We start from the raw sequence: 19,857 nt of genomic DNA, 5'->3' as shown, positions 1-19,857 counted from the left end.
CTCTCACTGCCTGCTCTCACTCTAAAGATGCTTCAAGCTTGACATCTAGAAGTCATCTCAACTACCTATCCTCAGACTCAAAGTGATTTTTAATTTGATCCAATCATTAACCATTGTCTTTGTATCCACACAAATGCCTCCCGTTTAATATCTGAATGGCTTGAACCATGGGCCTAACTTTGAGAACACAGCTGTATCACCGTCTCCTAAAATGAGTTTAACTTAACTGACCTATTGTCAGGCATTACGAGACCGGTTCAACAAGATGGAACAACCTACCAACTCAAATTTTACTGTGTGAAACTTAAGGGAAGTTTTAGAGGAGGAAACTGTAGGGGCCAAGGCAGGCTGCCCCAAGATGGCCCACTCTGGCATGGACATTATTTTGAATCACAAGCAATCAAAACCTAGCACAAACAGGTAAAGCTCTATCTACCCCCTCAACTGTCTGCTTAAACCAAGAAGACAGCTGTTTACAGAGATTTCCCTTTACCTAAGAAACTTACCTGCATAATGGGGCAACCTTTGCTATCTAAACATCTCTCACCTTCCGCCAAATGGTCTCCCTTCCCTTTATACCCTCAGACCCCCACCCCATTCCTGAGCTCCTATAAGCCTCACATTACTTGACTGTCTTTGGATTTCCATGGCTTTATGGATTCCCCCATACTTATGAAAATAAATTTGATTTATTGCTGTGAACCTACCTCATATCAATTTGATTCTTAGTCCAACAGGAAAGGCCTTAAAGGGCAGAGGAAAGTCTTGCTCCCTTATATAAGTAAACTTAAGTGTTCCACCAATTTTAAATTGTTAGTTTTATGATTTCATAGCTCATGTGATATGATTTTTCAGACATGATTTCATATCTCATAAAACATATAGCAGATGTTCAATAAATACAAGTTGATTTATGCTTTTCAAGCCTCTGGTGGCATCTAGCAAAGAAACGAAATTGAATCTGAAATTGAATCAACTATCTTTCATATATGCTAATGTATAACAGCTCTTCAAGCAGTTATTCAAAAACAGACTAATGGAAGTCAAATGACTTGGTAAGTTAGCCCAGTCCGTTCTGACAGGGATGATGCTAAATGGTACAGGACAGATGGCTAAAAATGGTTTAAAAGATACATATTGTATATCTGGTAGAAATAATCACGGGCTGCTAGAGTTCTAAAAAAGAAAAAAAAATCTTTAAGGTTGATTGTGCGCATCAATCTTTTTTTTTTTTTGATTGTGGGCATTAATCTTAACACGATATAATTTTAAGAAAATTCTTAAAGCCATAATGTTGAATAGGTTTTCTGTTTTAATATGGATTTAGAAATGGTAAGTAGTATCTCACTTAATAAGATAGATTCAAAATTCTCCAGTCTCCCCACTGGAGCAGAGCAGGACAGGTTTCCTTCAGCTGTTATCACTAGTGAATGTGAAAAATAGAAATCATTATCAATAATTTATGTTGTTAACCCTATAAGAAACCGGCTGAGGGAAGTTTCTAAAACTTCTCTTTCTGGTAATTGTCACCCGACTAAAAACAGACACATTATATAAATCAATGTACTAATAAGTATTAAATATTTGTTATTTACACTGTAACTAGTTAAATGAGTCTGAATTGGCTCCTGGTAAAAACAGAATAACGGCATGAAAGTAAGAAGTAAAGAAGAGACCCATATTGAAGTGGGAGAAGGGGTTAAGCCAGAAAAACTAAGGATAGTTAGAAAATGCTGAGGTTTCTGGAAGCCAAGCAAGCTAATAAAACAAATCATACCAGTTTGTTGGGATTAACAAACTTGCATAGCTATTAAATATGTTGGCAAAAGAAAAAAGATTATTAAGTTATTTGGGCCACAGACATGCTCTAAAGCATGTTGGCCGGTGGTGTAAGAGTTTTGCACATCCTTTTATGAAAAACCTTAAGACTTGGGTGGAGATAATAAGGAGTAAGATCTTATTTACTGGATATAAACAGAAAGACTGTGTTCAAATTTTGTAACTTGTCTTTTCCAGTTTCCTACTTCCTGCTCTAAGAGGGAATGAAGCAGAGACCAGAATAATATTTAGAAATCAACCAGTCTCATGAGGCCGAGCCTTTGGCTGTGAGTAAATTTCCCTGAGCAAGTAACTGCCTGGTCACCTCTAAAATTCAGCTCTGTTGGAAAATGTAAATGGTTTTTTACAGTGAATGAAATTTTAGTACAGGGTCTTCTCAGTCCACAGGCCTGATCAGATCTGATCAACAAGACTATGGCCCATAATGTGGGACAAAGGCAACACTATCCGATGTTATCCAAGACCAACAAGAAAGATGGGCCAAACACGTGTCATGGTTGCGGCAACACACTCAAAGCCAGAAGCGAGGGTAGTGTCCACACTTTTTTCAAAAGAATTCCCTATGAGCTATCTAAATTACTTGTTTTGCCGGATTTCATTTTGCCAAAGGTTGCTTAAAAAGAGTTGTCGGGACTGGGGTTAGATGATGACCTTTGCTGTAACAAGATTTAGCCCACAGGGAGTTGTGAAACCTGGATCTGTTCTAGGAATTATATTTGGCTCCTTGAGCTGTTTCCTGAGACTCTCCTGTGAGCCAGATTTAGCATTAAATGACAGGGCAGGTTCCGGAGTATGGCCAGGACACTAGTATTAAAAGGACCTTTTCCCAAGTGAAGGCTACTATAGTGGGTATGCGTGGAGGACAAGGAACAGCAGTAACCTTCAGGTACCTCCCCCCCTCTCACTCTTCCGAAGAGAAATTAGAAAGAAGAGATTTCAGTGCAGGAGAGCTGCCACGGTCTATGCCAGCACTTTGATGGTATGAATTCTCTCATTAGGATTCATCTTCGGCATGTCACATAGCAGTAACAGTAGCTAACAAGCACCGGGCACTTAACTGCACACCGCGCTTCGTGCTAAGTCTTCTATGTGGATTACCTCGCTCGGTCCTCCCCACAAACCTCAAGGAATCTTTGTATCCCTTATCTGTGACTCACTGTAATGACGGCTTTAATTCTCTCCCCCTTCCTTTGTCCACGCCCGCTGCTGTGTGACTGCGCTGTTCCTCTCACTAAAAACGCAGGCTCTGATTCACCAGCCTGTCAATCCGGACCGGCCCTCTGGCTTGCTTTGGCCTACAGAATGCAGACCTGACATCGTGCCAGTTCCGCGCCTGGGCCTCAGGAGGCCTCACGTGGTCCTGCCTGCCCACAGTTGCACCCCTGCCATCGCTATGAGAACACACCCAGGCGAGCCAGCTGAAGGAAGTGAGCCATCCGGATCCCCTCTGCCAAAGCCAGCCTAGACCAGCCAAACCCGAGACGTTTGAGAAGCCCAGCCAAAGTAACCAGAGCTGCGCAGGGGCCCACCGACTGACTCCGCACGTATCTGCAATAACTGCTCATTGGGGAAGGCCCCTGAGGTTTTACGATTGATCGTTGCACGGCATCACCGTAGCAGCAGACACTGGTGCACCATTTATAAACCGGAAGACAGAGGCACAAAGATGGCAACGAACTCACCCCAGCTAGTAAGAGTAGAGCTGGGCTCTGAGATGCTAAAGCAACTTCGCAGGAAACTGGATGTAATTTCTATACAAGGCCAATATTTTAGAACTATATTAAAAAGCCATTGGAAACTCAAATCACTTTGGTTTGCCTTAATTCAGACAGGTCTTCAGCAAAGAACCAAGGAAACTGATCTTGACATAATGGCTAATAACCCTGACCAGACAAACAGAAATGGACATGGTGGCCAGAGAGGACAGCCTCGCTTTCCAAGACTTGTGTTGAAGGGAACTTTATCTGTATCTGTGCAACAGCTGGACTGAGAGCAGCCCTCGTGAGTTAGCAGCAAAGGCCAGGGACGAAGAACCCCTCAGTATAAGGGCGTTGCTACAATGCACAACACTGACTTTCATGTGACTTCTGCCACCAACATTAGAGTTACATCTCATTTACTCAACCACTGAGGGAAACGGTGAGCAGGGGAACTGGAGAACTTTAGTATTAATGGCAGCACATCAATTCAATTATCTTGGATCACTAATGGTGAACTAGGTGAACTCCTAGTGTACGGAAGTCGCAAGTTCAAACTCCACCACTGCAACTGGACCCATGAGGGTACTTAAGTCTCTGGCACCAGCTGCAGCAGTATGGGCTGGGAGGAGAAACCTGTTTTGGGGATAAACATTACTATTGGAATTAGTCACACAGAGCAGCTCAGAAAATCGGAAGATACTGTAGGTCATCTACGGCATTACTTGGGGACATGAACAATGTCTTTACCAGAAAGGGAAAAAGAAATAAGTCTCTAGAGTGCCGGTGAAATTATTGAATCGTTTTACACAGCAAATAAAGTCTTAATTCCTCACTTAATAAGGTCTAAACCCGAAGCATAATAAAAGATTCATTCCTCTTTAACTAGATTAACCTTCTGCATACAGAATATTTTCATGTATAAGTATTATGTATGTTTTAACAATGTAGTAATATTTTAAATGTTTTAAAAATTGAGTAATTGAGAGAGGAGACACAAGCAGGGGGAGTGAGAGAGGGAGAAGCAGGGTTCCCACCAACCAGGGAGCCCGATGCAGGGCTTGATCCCAGGATCCTGGGATCATGACCTGAGCAGAAAGCAGACTGAGCCACTCAGGTGCCCCAAAAATTTAGTAATGTTTTAATGTGTAAGTGACTTTAGCTTTGATTTGAGAATTGACCAAGACTCTTTTCTTGACCAAACCATAGTCGGGTTCCTCTAAGCCCTCTTTTTGACAAGGCCTTGACCTTGGCCCCCATCCTGTCCTTGCCAAGCCTGTGTAGCGCAGTGTTAGCAAGAATCCCAGCCAGTCGGTCACTCGTCTAAAGAGACTCCCCTACCCTTGGTATCAGAGCATCCTCTGTATCTGATCAAATCCCCCCTCCCCCACCCTTGCTGTCTGATCACACTAGCCTGCCTTCAGCAAAAGCCCCCTCACCTCTGAGGTCTCATCTTAGCAATTTTCCATCCACTGACTCCATGGCTCTGTTTGTTGGACATACGTCCCCATTGGTCTTTCCTCTATTCAGAGTTGAGCCCAAACTCTCTCACCTACTGTGATTAGTCCTTGCATTTTCTACAACAGTACTGAATAAATTCTTCCTCACCGTTTAAAAAAAGTATAAGAACAATTTTTTTCTTTAACAGGGTTCACTCTGTAACAAAAACAGAAAATATGCGGTACCAACAAAAACGTGCCTATTGGTATTGGTAGAGCTGAGATACATGAATAAAGATAAGTAGAATTTGGGGACACAGTGACTGTAATGAAATGAAGTGACATGGTTTCAGACCAGAAGAACTTAGCCCAGCCAAAATGTTCAAATGTGAAACTAACTTCACTGAATTTTCTAGAAACTACAGTTAAAGCTGAAAGATTTTTTTTTGGCATTAACACTTAATAGAAAATTGATCTTTAAGGTACATGCTCACATTTCTGTCTTGTTAACTAAAGAATTACGAACATTTTTAAAAAGCATTTTTTTATGAGAATGCTTACAGAGCCTTGGGTCACCATTCCAAACATCAGGGAACACTCCTCAGACTGATATATGTAGAAAATACTTAAAATTGAGCTCACTGTGTAGACTGGACCAAAGATATACCTAGAAAAGTTGCTCTTGGATGAAGTCTCTGATAGCAGCTGAATCAGCTCATTTCTTATTATTTTCCTCTTTCTTCTGAAAATTATATGAACATGAAAATGTGATGTCAACTGGTTGGACTTGAATTAAGCTTTTATTGTATTTATCTTTAAAATATTGAAGTATTAGAAGCAAAACCTATTCCAATTATTTCCTATCTCTAAAACACTAAGAAATAAACATGTGCCTTTTATTTTTATAAGATCTTAATATTAGAATAAATAATATCCTGATAAGGGTAAATTAATTATAAAACAAGCCACTTAGAATTCCTCTCACTGGATGGCACCTGGGTGGCTCAGTCAGTTAAGCATCTGACTCATGACTGACTCACGATTTCGGCTCAGGTCATGATCTCATGGGTCCTGAGATTGAGCCCCATGCTGGGCTCGATGCTCAGCAGGGAGTCTGCCTGAAGATACTCACTGCCTCTCCCTTTGCCCCTGCCCACTCACAAGTTCACTCTTTCTCTCTAAAATAAATAAATCCTAAAAAAAAAAAAAAAGACGAAGTCTCCTCATCTTAACTGGTTTCTTCATTCCAGATATAAAATCAGTGAAGATTCGAGGGTTGTTTTGTTTTGTTGTTTTGTTTTGTTTGTTTGTTTTCCATTGAGAAGCAGGGGAATAAAGCATGAGTTTAAAGCTACATTGTCTGGGCATGAACACCACCTGAACCATTTTTAAGCTGTCTGATCTTTGGATTACTTAAACTCTTTGCACCTCAGTTTGCTCATCTGGAAGATGGGGGGGGCAGTAAAAGCAGATATAGGACCATTATGAATATCAAATGAGTTAACACGTTAAACACACTTAGAAGAGTACCAGATATCCAGTTAAACCTCAGTAAAATTAGCTACTTTATTATTATTGCCAGATTATTAAAGCATAAAACCCTTACCACTGTAGTCACACTAGGCCCATGCTGACCATCCCTTCCCTTCCTGGCTATTGTTGGTATCTTCACCTACCCTCCATGGATGCAGATACTTACATGGGCGCTTAATGATATATTTTAGATATAAATCATCATCAATAATAAAAAAAGGGAAGGGCACCTGGCTGGCTCAGTCAGTAGAGTGTGCAAGTCTTGATCTCAGGGTCATGCTTTCGAGCCCTATGTTAGAAGTAGAGTTTACTTTAAAAATAGTAACAGAGGTGTCTGGGTGGCTCAGTTGGTTGGGCATCTGACTCTTGATTTCGGCTCAGGTCCTGATCTCAGGGTTCTGGCATCGAGCCTCACATCAGGCTCTGTGCTCAGCACAGAGTCTGCCTGTCCCTCTCCCTCTGCTCCTCCCCCTGCTCACATGCTCCCACATGCACATGTGTGCACTCTCTCAAATAAAAATTCAAACATGTTTTTAAATTAATAATTTTATAAAAAGAAAATGGAAAAGCAAAATATCAAGTAATACTCCAGACATCCTTCCTCCCCCCACCCACAAACACACCCCTAGTCTTCCCCTGTCATTTAGATCATGAGCATTTAGATCAGAGTTTGTTACCATGGGACAAGAGCATCATCTCTGTTTATAGCAACAATACATCATGTATTCTTTGAGGATTCCCACTTTCCTGTGTAAAACTTTCCACAAAAGCAACTTGCTAGTGTTTAGCTAATACACTGTATTTTAAAATTATACATGGTCTTCTAAATAAGATTTAAGAAATTAAAGAAGATCTCTACTAAACAAGGTTCTGATTTTTGTTTCTGAAGACTGAGGGGAGAGAGAGAATGTTAGTGTAAAAGACACAGAATGGTATCCCCAGGACATATTTCATTTAGCCCCCAAAGTATTGACCAAGATTTAAAATATGGGAGATTTCACATAAAAATCCCTATTTCTGAATTCTCTCTCAAAAAAAAAAAAAGAAACATGGTTTCTCTCTCTCACACACACACACACACACACACACACACACACCAGAAACCTAGCAAGGCAGGCATTCTGCATGAATATAGCCTGAGCTGAATCCTGAATAACATACTCATTCTTATTCACCACTACTGTGTCCCAGACACCAAGTTCCAGAGGCAATTTCCTCTCATCATTGCACTTGCCCTGGCTTTTGCTGATACCTAGCCAGCTTTATTTCTGTATGTTATTTAATGTTATTGCCTGTGAGGGTATCTGATCTTGGAACCCCTGACTTTCAGCTTGACCAAGATCTCTGCAACTTCAAGGCACTGAATGCCTTTAAATTGTAGACTCCTCTCCATCCAGTCTATGAGCCAATGAGAAGCAAGATTCCCAGGTGCTAACTGCAGAGAAGCATCTGGAATTTATCTCCTTTATGCTGGTACACCAGAGAACCTGAAACACCCTCACCAAGTAGCAGCCTGACTCCAACTCCAAATCCTGGTTCCCAAGCCATGAATCCTGGTATTGTTTGAGTCCTTCTCCCCTGATATTAGAGCCCCCCATGAAACCCAGTTGGTCAGGGACCGATGATCCTGCCCTCCCAAACCTGGCTATGAGCACACTCTCACCCGGGGACTAAATCCCCAGCACACCGAACTCAACAGATCTCTTTTCAAGTCTTTAAATGGGCACTATCCAATATGGTAACTGCATGTCCAAAATGGTAGCCACAGTGGCAAAGGAACACTTGAAACGTGGCTAATCTGAAGTGAGCTATCCTGTAAGTATAAAATAGACATGAAATTTCAAAGACTTAGCTTGAAATAAAGCATATAAACTATCACATTAATAATTTTTATATTTATTACTTGTTGAAATGATAACATTTTGAACACATTTAGTTGAACAAAATATATTAAAATTAATTTCACCTGTTTCCTCTTACTTTTTTTTTAAGATTTTATTTACTTATATAACAGAGTGAGCGAGCAAGCACAAGCAGGCAGAGCGGCAGGCAAAGGGAGAGGAGAAGTGGGCTCCATGGGGAGCCCGATGTGGAACTCAATCCCAAGGCCCTGGGATCATGACCTGAGCCAAAGGCAGACCCTTAACCAACTGAAGCACCCAGGTGCCCCTTCCTTTTACTTTTTTAATGAGGCTGCTAGAAAATGTAAAATTACATGCATGGCTTATGTTCAAGTTCTTTTGGATAGTGCCACTCTAGGTAACAAAGACAACTACTGCCCGAAGCATTCTGCAGCTATTCTCACTCCACTGGCCTGGCCTACAGCCAGTCCCACATGGGTTAAGGCCCTATCCCGCTATCAAAAACCACAAGAGTCTTCCATATGCATCTTTAGGGGGCTTTGCGTTGAAGAACTCTCCTTTTTTACATGCTATTCCCTCCCATTTCTAATTAAATCTGTAAAACTCCTGTAGTTATGTGTAAGTAAAATAGTATGAACGCATATTTGTGTCTGTGTGTGTGTGTGCACACATGTGCTCACATGCACACTTGCCTATGGGAAATGGAAAAGAAATAGCAACTTGGAATTGTGTGTTTTCCCCAGTGAAAAGGAAGAGATCCCTGGTTGGTGGTGGGGGGGGGCTTACTCCTCTACAAAGGAAACCTCAAAGGGAACTACTCTCTCCTGACCTCTATAACAAACGATGCCAAGCAGAGGGAGTTGGGCCAAATCCGCCATTAAGAGACCATACAAAGAAAAAAAAAAGAGAGAGAGAGAGAGACTATACAAAGGGTTACTGAGGAGAAGCAGGAAGCCCTTTGGAAGAACCTAAATACCAGTTGTCAAAGGAAAACTAATCAGTTCGTGGGAGAAAAAATAACAAGAGGCCTGGAGACCCCTACCCAGGGTTTGACAAAGTCCTTTTTTTTTTTTTTTAATTTTCTCTACTTTTATTTTCTTTTAGGACTTTTCTCTTTTTTTTAATTTTTTATTTATTTTCAGCGTAACAGTATTCATTGTTTCCTTTTAAACCAATCTGAACAAGGAAGTTTTTCAATGATTTGAAAAAACTGAAGCACTTACTTGCACTAAAGCAACAGGCTTTGGTAAACAAAGTACTGGTGTCCCAGTCAACAGCCTACCCCGCTCACACGAATTGCCAGGGTTGGGCTTCTGGTGGAAACTGTTTGCAAGCAAATGAGTGCTGCAAAGGCCTTGCTACTCCAGATGGGGTCCCTGGATCAGCAGCATCAGCACCACTTGGGAACTTGTTATGCAAGTTCTCGGTCCTAACCCAGACCTAAGTTAAAAAGATCCTTCATAAAATGCAGTGAGACTTTGCATTTTTACAAGAAGAGCCTCGTTTGATTTGTGTACACATTCAAGTCTGACAAGTACCTGAAATTTAACCTTCTGAATGTACTCATCTGCTTAGCAATTTTTTTGTAAATAAAACAATGGCAGCCTTCCTTCGGAGTTAGAGTCTCTGGAATTTGTCCCACTGGGGATCTTTCTGGTTTTCTTTTTCTTTGGGCTGTAATTAATAATACAGAATGTTTTTCAAGTAAATCAGTGGTTCCAGGTGGTTCTTGGATGAGAGCCCTGTAGCAAGGCTATAAAAAGTCAGATATTTCTCTTATAAGTTTCCAAGTTAAGTATTCCCTGAGGCAAATAGCTTCAGCTTAAGGGAGGAAAACAATTTTATGTAAAATAGATGAGTATCTGTGTAACTATCCCACTACTTCCAAGTCCCATGTATATCAAAATAAGGGGGGGAAACTGCCAAAATCAACTTTATTTTAGAATATTACACCCTAACACATGAAAAGGGGACTTTCACACCAAAACTGAGAAAAACAAATTAATCCACATACCTTTCATATTACTTAAAATTCTTCTACTGCCAAAAAAAAACCACACACACAAAAAAAACAAAAAAACCCTCTGTTATGCCTTAATTGTTTTTATATCCTTCCCAAAGCTTATAATGTTACCACTGTGATTATCTGATAAATTCTCAATCCATTTACTCCAAGCAAAGAGTGAAAGAAAACACGCAATAGGAATATTGAGCATTCTGAAATAAGACATTAATTCTCCAGTGGAATTATTTGCAAGAAGGGGAATTGCAGGTTCAAATACAGTCTCAAGCTTGGCAGAAAATTCCCCAAAGCATAAAAAAAAGGGAAGAGATCCAGGTAAATATACTTAGATTTAAGGTATTCCAAGGCAAACTTCAGCAAATACATAGTTATGTGTTACCTACTGTAGGGGCCAAGGCCTAACTGCCCCAAGATGGGCCACCTTGGCAAGATTATTTTGAGTCAAAAGCAAACAAAACCCAGCAAATTCAGAAGTTCCTTACCTCCCGCTCAGCTGCCTACATTTACACCAATAAGCCGAGCCTGTGCCTGAGGAAGAGAGCTATTAACAGAGATTCCTCTGTACCTAAGTAATCTATGGACATAGCAGGGCGAGTTTGTTTTTCCAAACATCTTCTCTCACCTTCCTGCAAATGGTCTTCTTCCCCTTTGTATCCTCACACCCTCCCCTTTCTCCCGAGCTCAGGAGCTCATGTAAGCTTCATGGTGCCAGTCTTTAAAATTTCATGTCTGTGTGGATTCTCTATATGCACAAAGCTAAATTTGGTTTTGTCCTGTTGATCCATCTCAGGTCAATTTGATTCTTTGTCCAGCTAAAAGGACCCTGAGGGAGCCTGGGTGGCTCAGTTGGTTAATCGTAGGACTCTTGATTTTGGCTCAGGTCATGATCTCAAGGTCATGAGATCAAGTCCTGCTTCAGGCTCCCTGCTCAGTGTGGAGTCTGCTTGAGATTCTCTCTTTCTCCCTCTGCCCCTTCCCCTGCTTATGTGCACACAGCGCTCTCTCTTCCAAATAAATAAAATCTTCAAAAAAAAAAAAAAAGGACCTTGAAGGGTATAGGGAATTCTTCCTCCCCCACAGTATTAACACATAAAACCAAACAGTTCGTACTATGTAGCAGCGCATAATACCAATTACTTGAATTATCGTGATGTAACAGACTTTACGTGTTTGCCTTTAAAATCAGTGATTGTTGAGCACCTGCATCCAAGCTGCTCATATATTCTCATCTGAATGACTACAATAGATCATTATTAGTGAAATATACCTAGAATATATCTCTTGGGCATACTGATTATTTGCGACGGATTATTTTTGAGAAGTTACAGACACAGGGAACCCTCTCAAAACAGAGTCAAAGCTACCCTTTTGTGAGAGCAATTAACATTTAGGAGGGAAATCTCCCTTACAAGGGTATCTTCCTTCCTGTATCAGGAAAAGGAGGATGACTCTCATCTCTAGAAACTCTGATCAATGGAGAAGAGCATGGACTTAAATCTGCATAATAACCTTATCTTTTGCCTACTGTGCTTTTCCTGGTAACCTCCCAACACTGGCCTGCCCACCCCTGTGCCCCTGTATTCTCATCTTCTTTTTCCTTAGCTGGGGATGGCAATTAAGGTGGTGGCCTGGGCCACTTCTGGGAGTTCCTCGGTTTTTCTGAGTCTCTCCCTTGTATACAGGAGGTACATGCCCTATTAAACTTGTTTGTTTTTCTCTTGTTAATCTGTGTTTTTTACCACAGTGGGATCTCAAGAACCTGGAAGGGTAGAGGGAGATTATTTTTCCTGCCCTATATTAGTTAATTACGTCTAGATATTTTGCTTCATGACATTCATAAACCATAATTCATCACAAAGAAGATACACACCAAAAAATCCCCACCATGGCTAAATCCAAGTTTCTAATTCAAAATATACTCTCTCCTCCCATGCAGCAGAAACAAATGAAGAAGAACACACTGTGAGGGTGAGGAGTCTTTCCATTCATGACCTTCAACCTCATCTACACTATTACTGCCTCTGGGTAACCGTGTTTCCTCCCCTGGACAACTATTTCACACCTTCTCCTCTCTCTTCCAACCTTGAACCCCAACCTCTGTCCTCAAGCCAAGATTCATACCTACTGCCTCCTTGACATCTTCACAACTGCAAGTCTGATAACCTGTCAAGTTCAACATGGCCACAACTAACTTCCTGATCTCTCCCAAACCCAAAGGTGGTTTCCACAGCATTCCTCTTCTCAATTAGCTGCAACTTCATGCTTCCACTGAAATCAGACTCAAAGCTCTCAGTCTCAGATCCCTCAATCTGTCAGCAAATTATGTTGGTTCTACTTCAGAATCCAACCCCTTTTCACAACTTTGACTGCTACCAACTGGTCCAAGCTACCATCATCTCTCACCTGATCCCTCCAATAGTCTTTTTTTTTTTTAAGTAGGCTCCACACCCAGCATGGAGTGCAGTGCAGGGCTTGAACTCACAACCCTGAGATCAAGACCCGAGCTGAGATCAAGAGTTGGACGCTTAACTGACTTAACGCCCCAGGTGCCCCTTTCTTTCAACAGTCTTCTAATTAGTATCCCTGATTCTGTCCTTGACTCCCTCCAGTCTCTTCTCAACACAGCAGCAGGGTGATCCCTTCAACATAGGTCAGGTCACATCAAGCCTCCTCTCAAAAGCCCACATTAGCTCCCCACTGCACTCAGGATAAAAATCCACAATGGCCCAGAAGACCTTACAAAATGCCACCATCTCTATTATTGCTGTGACTGCTGCACCTACTTCTTACCCTTACTCACTCCGTTCCAGCCACCTGGGCCTCCCTGCTGTTATGTGAGTGCTCCAGCCCCATCGCAGCCATAGGACTTTTTGCACTAGCTATTCCTTCAGTCTGGAACACTCTTCCCCCAGATAGCTGCCGTATCTAATTCTCTCACATCCTTCAAATCTTTGCCAAATGTCATCCTCACAGTGAAGCTTTCCTTGACCACCCTAATGAATCCTATAACCTGCCCCAAATACCCTCACCTTATAGCATTCCCAATTCCTTTATACCTTGATCTCCTTTTCCTTTTTTCCAGGGTCCTTATCTTGCAACATACTTGTCTGTCCCCCCGCCCAATAGAATGTCAACTCAATGAGGTCAGGGACCTTTTTTCCTGTTCTCGGCTGTTTCCCAGGTGCCTGGAACAGTGCCTGGCATATAACAGGTGTTCAACAAGTATTTGTTCAGTAAATTAATGAAACTAAACCTCATGTTTTATTAGCAGATAGATCTGGCTGGGCCATTAATGCCATTATGGCAACTACAAATTACCACAGATCATAGGTACAGGAAAGCTCATTACATTGCTCACTCCATTTTTGTGTACGCTTAGGAATTCCCAAAATAAAAGGCTTTCTTTTTAGGTTAACAACAAAAAATAGACACACAGTATTGTCTCTGAAATAAATGTCACACCTCTGAAGTTTCCAGAACACAGCATAAGACAAGTAGAACAACAAAAAAAAACCCTTGCATTTTATTTCTATTTCTAAACCATTTAATAGTTATTAAATATACTACAAATCTCTTTGTCTCAGGGTCTCCAGCTTCCTCATCTCTAAAACGAAGAGGCTCTACCTTTTGTAATTACAAAGTCCAATATCTATTCATGAAATTATCTAGGCCCTCTTTGTTCCTAAGCATCGACTTTAGGCATTTAACGTCTACAGGAGAAATTCAGACACTGGGTGACATAACATCATGCTTCTTTTCTCACTTCTAACTTGTTTTAATTTTCAAAACTTTGAGGTTTGAGTTTGTAGTTAATGTTGTACTGCAGGAATTCCTCTCTGAAGCTGAACTATTATTCTATCTAGGTCCATCACTCCCAGAGCTGCTATGGGCCTGCTGGCCATGCCCACGTCAGACCCGGCAGACTGCCATGGCTCTTACCAGTGGGGGAGCAGAACTTACCATCTCCTTCTTGTCCTCCTGGAAGTGCACATCCACAAACATTTTCCCAACAACATAAGGGAGGGCACTTTCGATAAAGTTTACACATTTGTCCCATTGAGGCAACAGAGTTGTGGTTCCCTGAATTACCTGTGGGAGACAATTGATCCAGATTGAAGTTCACTTGGATAAAACCTATGGCTGAAAAAAAAAAAATTCATACAACCCGAAGAAAACAGGCTACAAAACACCACACACCCCAACCCATATACATGGTCTCATGGTAAAGCTGACAATGAAATCAGACGAATAAATAAATTCTGCTTGTTCCTAGTTAGACTTAAAACTGAATGAAAATATTTTGATGGCAGAAAATAATGTATTTATCCTTTCCTTTCAATTTTCCCCATTAAATAAAGGATTAGGAGAATGGCACAGTTTTTTTCAGTTAGCAGGGAAATGAGTGGATGCTGTCCCACCCGAGTGTCTAGACAGCCTTTAATAGCTATTGGTAGGGGCACGTGGGTGGCTCAGTGGGTTAGAGCCTCTGTCTTCAGGTCGGGTCATGATCTCAGGGTCCTGGGATCAAGCCTCGCTTCAGGCTCTCTGCTCAGTGGGGAGCCTGCTTCCCCCCTCTATCTCTCTGTCTGCCTCTCTGCCTACTTGTGATCTCTGTCTGTCAAACAAATAAATAAAATCTTTTAAAAAGTAGCTATTGGTAACTGAAGTTCCACTAGGAAAGGTCTAGTATCAATGGGTGATCAAAGTTCCTGCCCGGTGAGGGTTTCCTTCCTCTGGGTAGTACACTCACAAGTCCAAGGACAACATGGCCCATGTGAACGACCCAAGAGGCATATCTACATCCTATTGTAGCAAAGGACACACCCGTAACAAAGTAAAAAAAAAAAAAAAAGATGAAAATGTTTTTCCCATCTGTCCCAATTAAGCCATTATAGGAAAACATTTACAAACAAGCGAGGAGGTTCTAAAGCAGGACTTGGAAGGCGCAAAGGTTTACTCTTGGTGATGAAAGCAAAGAAATAAATAGTGTTTAAAATGCCCTTGGAGGATGGAAGTTCAGCACTCGAAACGCAAACTGAAGGCAAGCGGCAAGGCAGGGAGGCCCTGAGCACGGTGGCCGCGTGGCCTGCACCACGTTAGCCCCAGGCGGCTGACACGGGCTTAATGCTTAGATCCATCTCTCCGTCCTTCCCCTGCTCTCTGGCAACACAACCCCTCGCAGACAGAAGGAATCGATGTATTTTTTAAATCTCTAGAGAGGGAGATCCTACAACTGTCTTTGGCAACTCCATGTTATATTTAGCTCTTTACACTGAAGAAACATCCCCTCCTCATACCCAACCCGCCAGTTTTCACACACTACTTCTTACACCGTTCTCTCTTATTCTCTTCACAGTAGGGCTGAAAAGCAGGTGGGTACTATCTTCTACGTGATCCACAGGAGTTAAAAATACATATGCATATATATAAACATAAATATATATATAACGTGTATATATAGGCACATATAAAAATATATATTTATATATTTAAATAAAATCTACTTGTTTTGTAACTTAACCTTTAGATATGACCTCAATTAATATAGCTGTTTTATGGTGTTCTCTATAAAACTCAATAATCTAGTGACTTTGAGAGCCAAAATGTGTCCAAAATAACTGTGCTACTGCTCAATAGTAATGACCCACCAAAGATTCCTGTATTTACCTGTTTCTCTAATAACCGAAACATCTGTTAAATGAAAGCACTGTTATAAAATGTCATTCACTTCTAGTTGACAGAAAAATAAATTTAAAATACCTTTTAAAAGTCACACAATATTTAAAATGCAAAACAAACAAACAAACAGAAAACGATTAGGTCCTTAATAATGGGAAAATTACTCAGACAAAAGTTTGTGAAACAAAGGCAAAATAACACCTATGTAAGTGAGGGAGTGAAGCGAAAATCAAAGAACCAAGTGAGGGGGAAAGAAGCAAAGTGTTTGAGGCAGCTGGGCTGGGTTCCCCGGGGAGACTAGATTTTGGCCTCTTTGGCCTAGCAGAATTGGGATAAATTCAAAGACTGAATGGAAGTCAAGATAAAGACAAAATTCTACCCCTAAATTAAGATGAAACTTTATCTAATACATGTATCATGCTTATTTTGAATATTTGTAATACTGAAAATGAAAAATAGTTACAAATATATCACTAAGATACATTTGAACTATAATTACAGTGACCCAGTTAAAAATACTGGGGGAAACAGGAATATGTCGATAAGAGGGAGTGAAAACAAGATGTCAGTCCCAAATATTGTCCCAAATATCTTTATATGGCCTCATCAAAGTACAGCTTGGGTGTAGTTTACAGTACATAAGGTTTCACTTAATAAAAAGAAATCAATCAAAAAAAAGAGTAGAGTTTGGGCTGCAAAACTCCCTCTGTCCCATCCCTAAAGATTATTTTTATTGGATTAGTCAATATACAGACTGTTCCAGCATGTAAAGTTATCCAGTGATGTAACATTGCAATCTTCCTCAAACTTACCCGTGAGAATTCAAGCCACCTATACTGAAAGCGCCTGCTAAGGTTTGGAATTCTGGAATAAACCATCCTCCACACCAAATAGTTGGCAATGGTCCTGTTAGCAGAGAGAAATGTGCATTTATTACAATTAGGTTGATACCTGATACTCCACAGAACACCCTGAGGAAAACTGCTCGCCAAGCTCCATGGAGGGACCTCTGCTCATAGAAAACCGTAGAACTTGCACTTGAGAAATGATATAAGATGATACAGTGTCAATAAGCTCAACCAAAACTGGCTTGCTTTTCACCACTTAATACAGGGAGATGAAATGAAGATTCCAGCCCGAGGCCTTAAGCGTCAACGTTTTGCTTTCCCTCTCAGGGCATGGAATCCACTGTTGAGCCTAGACTTTTCTGTCTAGAAACTGTCCATACACTGGAATTATTAGGTGACCTCAAAAATGCAGATGAATTCTTACTTTTGGGAACAAACATTAATATATTGGCCAATACCAATTATCTAGATTTGCACCTTGATTCTATACTTACATGAGCTTGAGTTTGTCACTTAAACTTGCTGATTTTATGTTTTCTTATCATACAATGGGGATGATCCCCACCTTATAGGTTTACTGTGAGGTTCAAGTAAGTAACAAAAACCTTAATAAAGAGTAAATTCCAGATTTTTTATTGTCATTATTTCCAAACATATGAACAAGCCCATACACTCATGTAGTGCCCATAACAGATATTTTTAAAAATCCATTACCTTTTGTTAACTGTTGCCTTTTTCTATAAGCAGAAGATGTCCTGACCTCAGAAGGATGTATGATCTAATTTCTAACTCAATAGTGATGATGAATTTTTAATGACCCATCCCCTCACAGTTGTGCCATTACCATGGTGGCTAATAATACACATTCCTGAGATGGCTCTTGGGTCATCCAGCCATGTTAGATCCATGTGACATGAAGATGGCATCTGGCCCATTAAGAACAACCAACTCTCTTACCCTACAACCCAGCAATCGCACTACTGAGTATTTAACCTGAAGATACAAATATAGAGATCCAAAGGGGCATTGGCACCCGAATGTTTATAGCAGCAATGTCCACAATAGCCAAACTATGGAAAGAATCTAGATGTCCATCAACAGATGAATGGATCAAGACATATGTGATATGTGATAAAATATATATGTGATGGAATACTATGCAGCCATTAAAAGAAATGAAATCTTGCCTTTGCAACAACATGGATGGAACTAGAAGGTATGCTAAGCGAAATAAGTCAATCAGAAAAAGACAATTATCATATGATCTCTCTGATATAAGAAATTTGAGAGGCAGGGTGGTGGGTCGTGGCGGGGCAGGGAGGGAAAAAAAATTAAACAAGATGGGACCGGGGAGGGAGACAAACCATAAGAGACTCTTAATCTCGTGAAAGGAACTGAGGGCTGCTGGGGGAGTGGAGAGGGATAGGGTGGCTGGGTGATGGACATTCGGAGAGTGTGTACTATGGTGAGTGCTGTGAACTGTGTAAGACTGACGATTCATAGACCTGTACCCCTGAAACAAATAATACATTATATGTTAATTTTAAAAAGGGGGGAGGGGCTCCTGGGTGGCTCAATTGGTTGGGCAGCTAGCTGCCTTCAGCTCGGGTCATGGTCCCAGGATCCTGGGATCGAGTCCCACACTGGGATCCCTGCTTGGTGGGGAGCCTGCTTCTCCCTCTCACTCTGCTGCTCTCCCTACTTGTGGGCTCTCTCGCTCTCTGTGTCAAACGGATAAATAAAATCTTTAAAAATAAAATAAGACAGAACAACCAACTTTCATTTGCATGGCGCTCTAACCCAGTGGATGTACACTCTCAGCATTTAAATACATTCCAGTGTATTCATCCAGTATTTGTACAGCTATTTTAACTTATACAGAGATATACTAATGTACTAACATATTAAGAACGCTTTTAACAAATACGGAAATAGGAGTTTCAAAAGATAAAATGAAATAAAGATATTTTTAAAAGCCCAAACGCTATTAGTTAATTCTTCAAGACACATTATCCACATAGGATTGGGTTACTACAACAGTAACAGTGGATACAAATCCTATTTCATAGAATGTTCCTGACTATTTCAAAACATTTTGAACATATCCTGGTCAGATCTGGTTAGACCACCATTGTTTCTTACCTTGTCATCCGGCTAACCAAGATAGCGCACTAGACTGGCAGAAGGCTCACTCCCGCCATTTTCCTGATGTTCACTTTGTTCTTACATTATTAGTAATAGCTTTGATTCCTGTTTCTCTACAAGAATTTTTTAAGCTGCTTGTCCGTTCTGTGGGGGTTAAACCACTTGAAACAATTCATTAATATACAGGTATATAGTAAATGGCTTGAGATTATTTTCTCAATGTACCAACTGAAGACAAACCCGTGAGGGTGACGGTGTCCTCCCTCTCATGTGTGCCATACAGATCAAATGAAGGGTCCATGACCATCTATATAGGACTCAACCGAGCCTAATTCTCTTTTCAGTGGAAAAAAAAATGAAGATACATAAAAATTCTCTAATTTTCTTCTCAGACCCAGTGGGCCACGCTGAGGTATGCATACTTCCCCTCAGAGACAACACTCTCAGCAGCGACGTCCAGCCTACTACGTTTCAGCCTACTACGGTAAATATGTAGTTGTAGGTCACTCCTTTGGATCTTCTCAGTTCACATTTGTATTCTTGAGCAAGAAGCGCTTGCTGAGCACTTCCTGTTGGCCAACCATCGTTCCAGATGCCCTGAGTACTGTAAAAAATAGGAGTCTGGCACCTACATTCAGAGAGCGAAGAGGCTCGCTGGGGCACACAGAACTTCAGATTTCTGTTTGCTCATATAATTGGAGTTTTTACTTAAAGAAATATATTTTAAGTGCACGAAAGGAAGTATAAGTACTTTCTTTCACTCATTCAGCACATCCTGAGCACCCAGATATG

At 40.9% G+C, this 19,857-nt stretch overlaps 1 protein-coding gene across 1 annotated transcript in view; it reads right to left on the bottom strand.

The window, feature by feature from the left end:
- PHEX (phosphate regulating endopeptidase X-linked) overlaps positions 1–19,857 on the bottom strand; it is a gene marked incomplete at its 5' end in the record, with an annotated part of 206,253 nt that overhangs the window by 120,568 nt on the left and 65,828 nt on the right. Inside the window, 2 exons of the mRNA XM_080831329.1 lie at positions 14,354–14,482; positions 16,885–16,978. Of these exons, the coding sequence (XP_080687455.1) occupies positions 14,354–14,482; positions 16,885–16,978 (223 nt within the window). The remainder of the gene's footprint in view (positions 1–14,353; positions 14,483–16,884; positions 16,979–19,857) is intronic.

Source organism: Martes martes, assembly GCF_963455335.1.
Source record: "Martes martes genome assembly, chromosome: X".
NCBI classification, from domain to species: Eukaryota; Metazoa; Chordata; class Mammalia; order Carnivora; family Mustelidae; genus Martes; species Martes martes.
Note: the sequence above shows the minus strand (reverse complement) of the source record. Positions and strands in the feature narration are given on the sequence as shown.